The sequence below is a fragment of the Protopterus annectens genome, chromosome 16.part0 (genome assembly GCF_019279795.1).
Source record: "Protopterus annectens isolate FY-2018-M chromosome 16.part0, PAN1.0, whole genome shotgun sequence".
In the NCBI taxonomy this organism is placed as follows: Eukaryota; Metazoa; Chordata; order Ceratodontiformes; family Protopteridae; genus Protopterus; species Protopterus annectens.
In genome coordinates this window covers 23,948,428-23,961,355 of record NC_056750.1, presented here as the reverse complement: position 1 = coordinate 23,961,355, position 12,928 = coordinate 23,948,428, and the positions used below count along the sequence as shown (strand labels likewise).

At 36.7% G+C, this 12,928-nt stretch overlaps 1 protein-coding gene across 1 annotated transcript in view; it reads left to right on the top strand.

The window, feature by feature from the left end:
- The first annotated feature begins 211 nt into the window (after window positions 1-211).
- BARHL1 (BarH like homeobox 1) overlaps window positions 212-12,928 on the top strand; it is a 28,588-nt gene continuing 15,871 nt past the window's right edge. Inside the window, exons 1-2 of the mRNA XM_044057785.1 lie at window positions 212-1,239; window positions 8,035-8,257. Coding sequence (XP_043913720.1) covers window positions 786-1,239; window positions 8,035-8,257 — 677 coding nt within the window. The 5' untranslated portion in view covers window positions 212-785. The remainder of the gene's footprint in view (window positions 1,240-8,034; window positions 8,258-12,928) is intronic.

Below are 12,928 nucleotides of genomic sequence, written 5' to 3'. Positions count from 1 at the left end.
AATGAAAGCAAACAGTGTGAAAATTGCCTGTAAACAGTTGGATCTGTGCTGTAATTAATTCGGTGTCTGTTTTAATCAAACTGAAAAGAGATCAAGTTCCTAGTCACCCCGCGACGTCATGGACACGGGGCAGCCAATCGGAACCGAGCCCCTGCAAACACGTGGCTCAAGTGCCTTTAAAACCAAACATAGTGACACAAGTTCATTTTTTAAGGAAAAATGTCATTTGGAAGGTTGGATCTGATAAGTTGTTTAACCTGTCACTGATAGCCCTCTGTCTAAGGTGCTAATTTGAATTCAGCCTCTGTCCGGGTGCTGAAATCTGCTGTCAGTGAAAATTCTGCTCCAAGCACCATCAAACCATGGTAAACTGGGCTGCTGTCAGATGCCCTCTGGCCATTCGTTTATGGCTTTTTAATCAGCTCTTGTCCAAGATACTAACATCGTTTTGGCTGCTATAGACAAAAGGGTACTAAGCCGTCCATCTCAATATCGATATTTGCATTATTAGCTCTTCAAATGTTTCAGGCAACATTGATTTGGGGTATAAATACCAGCATGCCAGCAGTGACACTATAAACCTTTGTTGTACTTTAACCTGCTTCTAAATAAAAGTTTATGCTTGTGACTGCATGAATGCAATCTGTCACCTAATGCTGGTTCTTCAGTAGAAGTGATTTTTTTCCCGATTTTGATCTTAAAGGATTGATCCGGTGCAACTGATCGTTCTGCTTAGGCTGGTTAGAAGTCTTCGAGTGCCCGTGTTGAACAGAAACGGGCTGGCAATGGAAGGATCTAACGGTTTTGGAATTGACTCTATTTTATCTCACAGACCTGGAAGTCCTGTTGCACCGAAAGGGGATACGTTGATGGGTGAGTGCAGGTCCCCCCTGGAACTTAGCCCCTGCTCAGATGTTGGTAGCGGATGCTCTTCTCCCAGTTCACCTGGAACGGAATGTGTGGACACCATTGTGCAGAGACCAGGAGTCTCGGCTGGGTTGGACTCTCATCCTCAATTGGGGCAGGGATCAGCGCCTTCCCAGTCTCGGACTGTCACATCTTCTTTTCTTATTAGGGACATATTAGCAGACTGCAAGCCCCTAGCAGCATGCGCGCCCTATTCGAGCAATGGGCAGTCTGCCCACGACACTGGGCGCATCCCTTCTAAAACTGGAGAAGACTTTAAAGACAAACTGGAGAAAAGTAGTAGCAATGTTTCCTCAGACTCTGAATATAAAGGTAAGAAGGGATGTATTCACATTGATTATTTCCTTATAACTGCAGTACATCACATTCCAAGTTAATTTGCTCAACTATGCTTAATTAAGGGGCTTGTAAAATGCATTTATCTTCAGTCGTCAGAATGCACATTTAAACGCACAGCAACTGTTATTTCCTGAGAAGTCTATTTTACTTCAGATTGTCATGTTCAATTCTTGTCCATGCGTTGTTTGTATGATCCTAACTAAACATCTGTGAACACAGACTTACAAAACACCAGCGTTTAACGTGCACTTAAGCATTTTCTGGAAGTTGACAGAATGCATTCACAAACTAATATTTTTGAACTGAAAAGTTACCTTTTTGATGGACGCATGTAACACATTGTGACCAATTAAAGAGTGAATATTTCATTCTTATGTTAAAATGTATTTCTCTGTCTTAAGTATAGTGAAAACATGATTTGTTTATGTAACGACAGTTAATAAGTAAAGCGAATAAAATCTTAGGAAAGCAATACTTTGGCAAGAAAAGAAATTGAATGCTGGTGTTTAAATATACTTAAAATAATACACATTTCTAATGTCTCACAAATTCTTAAATATCTTATACGCATACACATAATAAAAAAGATACAATTAAATGTGTGTGTATATAGAGGGCATCTCTTCAGCTCTTCTTTGATATATTTAACTTAACTGTACTTTCATTTCTGTTCTGGCAGATTTTTTCTCCCTTTGCTAATTAAATATGTCACGTCAAACTTAAATTTATTTATTCGGTTATCTGACATTCTCAGCTCCTGACCCAGATGGCTGGGGAAATTAACCTTCCTCTTGAGCAAGACATACAAATGCACTTGGAAATATTTTGCTACAAATTTTATGCAAAAGTAATGTAGAAACCACAAACATGTACTTGAATTTGACAGATTAGACAGACAGATAGATGTGTTATGGCATTAAGAAACCCTTAAAAGCTGTAATGTTTTCGCTGCCGCCCTCTGAAATGAATGACTAGTTGTTCAAACTTTACGATCGAGCACTAATGCATCCCGTATTGTGTGTTTTGTGTAGCATAACTTTGTTTTGGAGAAAATGCAACACATACAAACACTCACACATATTTAACAATGAATCCCCTTCCTAGTTTGAATTAAATCATCACTTCTAGGCTTTCAAAGGGTACTCACCAACATAAAGATAGACAGATGGATAGATAGACAGATAGATAGATAGATAGATAGATAGATAGATAGATAGATAGATAGATAGAATTATACACACGCACACACACACGTATAGATATGCAGAGTGTGTGTGTGGCAAGCGAGAGAAATGACCGACTTTAATCTCTGCAAATTATATTTACAATTATTCACAGTTATAAAACAATTAATTTAATAAGTTATAGTTTCAATAGTGTTCAGAGACAACAAGAAGGCAAAAGCCGCAGGCGTGCAAAAAAAATTGCGAAACCAGATTGCTTTAAAAATAGTCAGTTTGATAACAGCAATACAAATTATAACAAACTTGTATTATGATAATTGGTTCTTATCGAAAAATTAGCACGCATACCACTCAGATGTCCAGATTTTTCGCAGAATATCCGGATTCTGCCTCTCATTTTTGGTCTGTTCTTTATCATTTTTTTGGCAAATCACAAAGAGTTGAAGTTATTAAATAATGATATACATCTGAGTATCTGACTTTATATCCTTCAGAAAAAAATGCACGCTAGAAAACCCTGTTTTTCTGGCAACTTTTTAAACTTAAAAGAGCAATATTTAGAACATGTCCATATCTTGGGCGCTTGGTCCCCATTATTTTAGTTTTTTTATCTGGATTTCTTGTGCTAAGAGGTTTAGAGGTATGGTTTAGAGTTATAGGCTGCCATTTTAAACAATGTTTTCTAATGCCAGAGTATAACTCGAGTAATATGAGCTATATAAACAAATATCTAGCTAGCTATCCATCTATCTATAGACACATATAGATATAGACATATATATATATATACATGCCCATATCTGATATGTCTGTTTATTTCACCAACTTATGTTGTTAGTGAGCTGACATTTTACTTATTTTCTGTGCTGCATTGTGAAACGCATAGGTTTCAATTAATTTTGCTGCCTGTAAGAGGCTCACAATTTTGGCATTCTGTAACTGTTAAATTTGTTGTTCACGGGTTCTCTTTAAAAGTTTTTGTCCCAAGATCACTTCAGTAAATGGGAATTGTGTAGTAGTAAATGGATAGATAGATAGATAGATAGATAGATAGATAGATAGATAGATAGATAGATAGATAGATAGATAGATAGATAGATAGATAGATAGTGTGACAAACAAGAATATTGATTACATTAATCTGGATAATGATACTGTTTTACAAATACAAATGTATACAGTTGTGTGGGCCGAAAGGCCAGGATTTAGTAGGAACCTACTTTTAAAGAGGTGATGACTGTGTGTGTGTGTGTGTGTGTGTGTGTGTGTGTGTGTGTGTGAGAGAGAGAGAGAGAGAGAGAGAGGGGGGAGACTGTGTTTCCCTGTGTGTGTCAGCGTTTGTGGTGCTGTTGTCAAACTTTTACAAAGGTTGGGTTTAAGCTACTACACCAATGGTCGACGCAAGGAATGTGGATAAGGGTGTACCTACGTATAGTCGATGTACTCGTATTAATTAAATTTTTCTGATTATCTTGTGGAAACCTTATTAACTAAAAGAGCAAAGAATTATAGTTGTCTAAATAAATGTTTACAGTATGGAGCTACACTAACCTGCTTATTTTATATGAAGGAGCCTCTAAAATAAGGCAGTTAAGATTATAAGTGGCAACAGCTGAAAAATAACGTCTCTCTTTCATATGTGTCTTGGGGCAAAATTGTGTGAGTTGTGTACTTTTTAAATGATAGGTGATTGGTAGAGATGTTGGAGTTCAAAATAGACATTTCTGGCTATACCTTTGTATGTGGAATAAAACATGCATACATAAAGGACATTTCTGTTATGAACTGATGACAGATACGAAAGCAAAGAGCAAGAAACCAATAGTCCAACATTTACACATTTTCAGGGATATCCATGTTGTATTTGCCTTCTGTGTTAGCTATCAACTTCATGCATTTTTTCACAATTGGTTGCATTTTATTTTTTTTAAAAAGTACATCACTATATTAAAAAGTGCTGCTGAAACTATTTTAAATACCCCTTCCATGCCTTATTTTCTTTAACATCTCCGTTTTATCCGTCATAAATAAACTTTGTGAAATAATGTACATAAATATCTCCAAATTCATTTTCTAATAGCATAAAAATAAACAAAGAGAAACAAAGTTAAAGTAATTCTTAATATTGTTCAAATATTTTAACAAATGTTCCACACGTTACTTTTACCCTGAAATATTAAGTGCTCAGCCAGTTCATGTCTTAATTTAGGAAGCAAGGTGCTAAGAAGTGTAAACTCCAAGAAACAGTTAACCTATTTCAGTATACAGTATAACGATAAAAAACGTGAGGGGCCGTTATCCGAAATTAATGTTAAAACTACAAGACCCCCGAGCGAACCACATCTCCCTGCTACTTAATACAATTATTCCTGATGTTGCTACCGTTCAGGGAAAAGGCAAAAAAATGGTTTTGCAGAAAAGAAGACTGCTTCTCTCATTTCTTTCACTACATTCGGGGGAAACCCAAGAAAGGCAAATTTAATATGTTTGAAGTTGTCCGATCCGAGCACTTCCATATTGCAGAAGCCGCATCTCTCGTGTTGTCCAACTTTATTAAATGTCCAGCGATGTAATAAACACACTATATTATCCATATATACCACTAATAACACGAGGAAATCGCAAAATAATCGCAACTGATTCGGCGAGTGTTAGGATTAGGACTCCGCTAATATTGACTTTATACTTCTCAACCGTCCAGATTTTCGCAGAATGTCCAGATTTTTGCCTCATATTTTGGTCTATTCCTCATAAAATGTGTGGTTTTCTGGCAAATAATGGAGGACTGAAGTCACTAAATAATGGCATTTATTTCAGTTTCAGACTTTATATCATTCAGAAATGCATGTTAATACAAAAACAGTTATTCTAGTAATGTTCTAAGTTTATGAGCAATATTTAAAATATGTCCCTAATTTTGAGACTTTGTCCTGCAATTATTTTTGTCTTTTTTCCAGATTTCATGTGTGTAGAAGTTAAGAGGTATGCTTGAGATTGCTCCCCTGTTTTTCACTGGATGTTGTCAACTCTGCCCAGGACAAAATTCTGTGTGGGGTGCACCCTTACCCCCCCCACACACACACACACACACACAACTATCCTCCGGGTAGCACCATTTGTGGCCAAAGGAAGACAAGTTAGGCAAGTCATTATATTTGCAGTCACTTTTTAAATGATCAGCAAATACCTTAGTCTTTCTTAAACTTATTCATAGCGTTCAGTCAGCAGCATAGAATAAAATTCCTTATCTGATGAACAATTTTCAGGATAAGCGTAGACATGTTTTCGTCTGTTTTACTTTACTGAAAGAATGCAACTTGAATGTTTCCATCTAAAATATAATTTACCCGTAACACCAATTAAGCAGGTCTAATAAGTAATTTTAAAACTGTATTCTTACTGTGGCCATAACCAGTGTTATAATACTAAGCAGGGCATGATACTCTGTGCGTCTGTAGTACATTATAGCTATACTTCTTAACTCTCCAGATTTTCGCAGAATGCCCAGATTTTTACCTTATATTTCTGGTCTGTCTGTATTTGTGGTTTTCTGGGAAATCGCCGAGGCTTGATGTCACTATATAATGGCACACGTTTGAATTTCAGACTTCATAACGTTCAGAAAAAAATGCATGCTTTATACAACACCTTTTATTCTCTAGCAGCTTTCGAAGTTTATGAGTACTTTTTAAAATGGGTCCCTATATTTGGCAACTTGTTCCCCAATTATGTTTAGCTTTGTCCAGATTTCTTGTACTAAGAGGATCAGATGTATGTTTTTACCTCATATTTCTGGTCTGTCCCTCACAACATTTGTGGTTTTCTGGCAAATCGCTGAGGTTTGATGCCACTAAATAATGACACACATTTGAATTTCAGAGTTCTTATCCTTCAGAAGCTTTATGCAACACCTTTTATTCTAGCAACTGTTGGGAGTTTATGAGTAATATTTAAAATGTGTCACTATTTTTGGTCATTTCTCCCCCGATTATGTTTAGCTTTGTCCAGATTTCGTGGGCTAAGAGATAGAGAGGTGTGATTTCTAGCTCCTGTCTGGTCTGAAGATTCCGAATTACTGCTTGAAGGATTTAGTTCCCCGGTGACTCAATTAGCCGGATTATTGTCTTCCTACAGAGACGAATCAACTGAAATTTAAGTACAGTCTTGTCACCTTTAAATCATGTACGGTGAAATGCACCATAAAGCCATGTCATCACCTAATGCACCCAGCTTACATACACTATGGCTCAGTTTTTTATGCATAACGAGATTAGTGGTTTATTTATGTTCTACCCCCTTTCTGCACAGTACAGTAGTTTGTAAGTATAGCAAATCTTAACATTCACCACTAATTAACCATGGTTATGATTTGTTCGGCTTCATTCCTTGTTTCCTTGCGGCTTTGAGGTGCATATGTCAAAGTTAAGCATCAGTAAAATTCTGCAGACTGACTTGTTCACTGTAAAAATAGAATGTCACTACCACCAATCTATCACCTACAACACACACACACACACACACACACACACACACACACACACACACACACACACATTAAAGAGCACCTTATCATTTAGCTTTAACATAGAAGGATAACCGGATTTGCATATATAACATGTATATAATACCCGGAAGGGACTTCTCCATCAATTAAGATTAGCAGTTAATTATGCCACCACACAGAGACATCCAAACACACTAAAAAACGCAAAACTTGGAGAGGTGAGCAATGGACGTTTAAATACGGTGGTCCATGAATGGGTTACTTGAATTATAATAACCAATACATGGACATTTCCCCCTTCCACATATGTACAGCATTCATTTAGTTGTTAAATAGATAAACCTATGAACCTATAAATGTATGTCTACACACACACACACACACACACACACACACACACACACACACACACATCTATATAATTAACAACACAATCAGTTCATTATACATATATATAGAGAGAGCGAGAGATCTACTTCAGTAGAGTGAACATTACAAGTTCGAAACACATATGGCAGAGACTATATATATATATATATATATATATATATATATATATATATATATATATATATATATATATATATATATATATATATATATATACCCCCACATACACATACATAGTTACCGAGAAATTATTATACTTGTTACTGGATCTGTGGCACATAACCTAACTTTGCGAGGAATGAGATTACTGACTCGTAATTTTTGCTAAATGATAGATATTTTTAAGGCATGTCTAAACTATCAGGAAAATAATAAATGCATATTTACTAGTCACATTCTCTCTCTCTCTCGTATCTGTTAATAATGAACAATAAGTGTGCAGTGAGGCAGACTTAGATCTGCTTCCTACTAATAATCACAAGATCGATTTTCAGTTTCTTTTTCAGTCCACAACTAGTACAATCAATAACATGTCAGAAGAAATGCAACTCCAAGCCTCGCGGGTTTATATGTTGATATGATTGATTCATTCATTCCCCTTTAAGTTACATGTTGGCTGTTTTCACCTTCTGTCACGTCTCCCTTTGATCGACAGTTTACCCTTTGATTTTTTTCTTTTTCGTTATATAGTAAAAGAAGAAGGAGACAGAGAAATTTCCAGTAGTCGAGACAGTCCACCTGTGCGATTGAAGAAGCCCCGAAAAGCCCGGACAGCCTTCACTGACCATCAGTTGGCCCAGTTGGAAAGGAGTTTTGAAAGACAGAAATATCTAAGTGTGCAAGACAGGATGGAACTTGCTGCATCTCTGAACCTTACTGACACCCAGGTCAAAACGTGGTACCAAAACAGGAGGTAGGTGTCTGTCTGTCCATCTGTGTCCGTGTTCTGTGTTCTGACTCGCATACCTCTCAACTGTACAGATTTTTTTGCAGAATGTCTGGATTTTTGCCTCCAACTTTTCCCGTTTCTAAAAAAAAACTATGGTTTTCTGGCAAATCACTGCCAAATCATTGAGGATTGAAGTAAGAAAATAATGGCTAACATTTGAGTTTCAGACTTCATATCATTCAGAAAATTCATGTTAATGCAAATCATATTATTCTATCAACTTTATAAGTTTGAAAGAGCAATATTTAGAAAGTGCCCCTATTTCTAGACATTTGCCCCCCCCCCCCCCCCCCATTATTTGTGGCTTGGTCCAGGTTTCTTGCTCTAAGAAGTTGAGAGGCATGGTTCTGAGTTTAATAAATATCTACCTCAACTCAAGACTCTCTCTCCCTCTGTCTGTATAGATAGATGCATGCATACATACGTGGAAACATATATACATACTTACACACGTGCATACTACATACATATATGCACGCATGCATACCCTTAGGCATTTGTGCTGGAGTCTGATAAACTAATTAAGGTGTCTAAAAACCTTGAAAAGTGCTTAAGAGCTGTTCCCAAAGTTCAGAACTTGTGGTTTCCAAGATAATAAATATGCGTTTTCATCTTTCTAACTATAATACACACATGCGTTCCAGAAAGGAAGCACTAAACAACATGTCAGCTGTTCAGCCATATTACCCTACAGATGAGAAGCAAAATTGTAAAATCAGTGTTGAGACACACGATTTATTAAAAATAACACACAACTTACTTTCTACGTGCAACAAAACGCAAATCTATTTTCAAATAGTGTGCGAAAGTATGCATGAACCTTTAGGACAGTAGCTTTACAAAGCATCCCAGTAATATCCTCAGCTCAGCACCCAAGGGTTAAACGTCTCCACCCCTACATTTTCGTCCTTCGTGGTAATGTGAGAGTCCTTGTGCCCATTCTCAATAGACGCAAATAAATGCCCTCGACTCGCAAATGCCAACCCTTCTGATATTTATGAACATTTGAAAGAGCCAACTAACACTTTCCTATAGGGCAACCAGTTTCTTTCTTTAGTCTGTGATTTGACTTCCTTGCTCTCCCAGCCTCCACTGGCCTGACTGCAAGTCACTTAACCGGACAGTGCTCAAAAGGCACTTGCCATTAGTGGGCTTGTCCAACGACTAAAACAAACACATGCATATACACGTACAGAAAATAAATAAATAAAACAAAATAAAATAAATACATAAATAAATAAAAATAAAAAGAGGCTGTGGATCCAAATAAACAACTCTACCCCTCCTCAATGAACTACAGATGCATTGAAAATGACACCCGACTATATTCCTAAACTAAATGATGACGGTCTGCTTCACTCTTTTCATGTGTCCAATTACATGAATCAATAACTATTTTCAAAAATGGTTTAAACATTACCATTTTCGAGTAAGTGAAGAAACACTGCAACCTCCGTGTCTGCAACAGATATCACTTTTCAACTGTCCAGAATTTTGCAGAACGTCACTGTTTTTTGCCTCATATTTTTGTCTTGTCCCTCATATATTTTTTTCTGGCAAATCACTGAGGATTAGTCAGTAAATAATGCCAGACATTAAAGTTTCTTACTTCTTATAGTTCAGAAAACGCACGTAAGTTTTTAAGTGAAATAGAATAATATCTAAAAATGTCAATTATTTTGAGCTTTTGGCCCCCATTATGTTTTGGCTTTGTCTTGATTAAACAAGTAGAGAGGTGTGTTCCAAAGCTTTCTATTGAATTAACATTTCCCTCCATTCCCTTCCAACTATTTATTTTTCATGCAATCAAAATGTTTGTAATCAGCCAGTTATTCGGCTATTCAACAAATAATAATTAGAAAGTTGATATGAATTTGTGCCGTAAAACGGAATGCAGCCCTCAATACCCCTAGCCTAAATGTTTAGAGGCATCCAGTTCCTAGAAAGTTATAGGACACATTTAAACGGTAATAATCAATTATTTAGGATAGAAGTCAGATTACCATAAGGCCTTTAACCTTATATAATGCAACATAAAATCCAGTGCGTCAGGTAAAAAGGGATCCTTTGACTAATTAGGAAATTAAGGTTATTTGGAAATCAAGTCTGAAACACTCCAACAATGGATTACAATTTTAAATACTTTGCAAATCAGAGGATGGAACAAGTCAGTAAACTGTTAGTGTTCGTGAAATCTGTAAAACTGCATGCTTTAGCCACAGGCCTCCCAGTACAGTAGTATTTCAGCCAAATAAAACAAGCGTGCATGTAAGTCTGTCAATATAGTTATTTGGGTTAGTGCATTAAAAAGAAATACATTAAAAAAAAACGAAGCAATCACTTAGGGATTAAAGTGGTTAACTGCAAGAAAAAGTAAGTCTGAAATAGTGGAAAAAATCTAAGAAATATATTAGATAAATGTACCAGGGAGGCTGAGTAAACAAGTCATAGTTTTAAAATAAGGTCGTGTAAAGTATTTTAGATGTTCGCAAATATCAGGTGAGGTTGCACCTTAATTGTGGGCAGAAAAAATTGGTAATACTTTTCATGTACTAATAACTACTAAGATGATAATAAAACGCGGTTTTAATAATGTATTATAAATATAATTAAAAGACACAGTGACAAAATAAATGTACCAAAACGTTGTAGCTTGCAGAAACGCGTCTTTATCGTGAGGGTATACAGTATGTAACAGCTGACATTTTGTAGTCTACATATATAACTGCATAATGTATTATGGTCAGAATCGATTCGCACCGAATAAGACCACGGAAGGCAATTACTGACCACTTCACTACAACTTGCAACAACTTCGAATTTACTTTGTTGCCTGAGCAGGAATCTAATAAGCACCGGTTAAGTACTGCAGCAGTACCTGCACAAAATAAAATGATATAAAAAGGAAGGAAGTAGGTGATATCTCTAGGGTTAATAAAAAGGAACAGAACCGTGTGTGCGCTTAGGAGGTGTCAGAGCTGGTATACCATGCCTTCAAATTACTGGGGTCCATACATAAATCTCACCTGAAAAATGCAAACGTCAATACGCAAGCATAACACAACAGAACATCAATAATAAATACAGATTGCTGCACTGCCCACAAATAATTAACACCACTTACAGTAATTACATAATTATAATTCTGAATAGCTGGCTGCTAGGATAAATCACGCATTCAAATGCCGTTTGACAATAGTAAGATAGGGGCAACGCCCGCTGTAGTAACAACGTTGGAAATTCTCTTAAAATGTGGGTGCATACAAAGTGCTATTTTTGGATAATTCGCCTGGAAAAGTTGTTGTTTCCAGTTTGGAACATAAATGTTCTGTCTCTGGAAGGAAGACCTAAACGAAGAACTGGTGCAGGTTAAGAGGAACTTACTTACACTGTCCCGCTTTACCGGGAATGCAATAGGAAAGGCTGTGATAGAGATTGTGTTTACCCTTTAAATTCAGATTCGGCAAATAAGTTTAGTGTTCCAGACAAGTCCACTAATAGTGCAAATCAAGAAGAAATGCATATACACATACATGCATATGTAGGCCTATGTACAAATAAATTACTTGCTGAAGCGTCGAACACATATATTCCTATGAACATTTTGGGACACAACCACTCTTGGTCAACAGTGAGCCTTACACACGCGCGCGCGCACACACACGCACACACACACACACACACACACACACGCACGCACGCACACACACACACACGCACACACCTGGCCACGTGTTCGGTGGTTATGTATTTCATTTGCATAGTTCCGTATAACAAGGAAAGCCAGCATTGCACATCTGCAGCTCCTAATAAAATGTTTATATCGATATAGTTGTCATCTATCCCAGACTTTCATGGACATCCCTGATTTTTCCTCAGGATTTTGCGTTGTCTCTCATAAAATGTGTAATTTTGTCAATACAATAATGAAGAATGAAATCAAGAAACAATACGTGGATTTGAATTTATATACATTGTAGTGTTCAAGAAAACGCATGCACGTGAGCATTCACTTATTCTAACAGCTTTCCAAATGCAAAATACCAATGAATAAAGAGACCCCGACACTGGGTCTTAATCTCTTACTATTTTGGACTTTGTCCTGATTTTTGAGTGAAGAGGTTGAGAGTTATGTCCGTAGACAAGGCCTTGATAGCGATTATCCTCATCAGGTTCAAACCTAATTGGGTTATTCTGTGCTAAAGATTACAGGATATTGTGTTTATGATAATATGCTACATTCTGCATTTATTCCTTTATTGGAGTAATGCACTGATCGCAATGGTCCATTTCCGGGCACGGTTGAGACAAATTACAATGATTACTGATCAAACAGATAGACAAAGATATTAAAACAGTCTTGGGCACTTGTATGAAGCATATATACAATATTTACAAATAGAATGCTCTAGTCTGTAAATATGTGATTCAGACAAATTTGTGAATGAGAAAGGAACAAATGGCAGTGGGCCTAAAGTCTGGGAGAGGAACAGAGAAGAAGGAAGAGATTGAGAGGCAGGGAAATAATATGAAAAAGAAGATCGAAGGCATAAGAGAGGATAGATGATGCACACGCCTCTCAACCTATATGTACAAGAAATGGTGACAAAGCTAAAACAGTGGCGGTACAAAGAC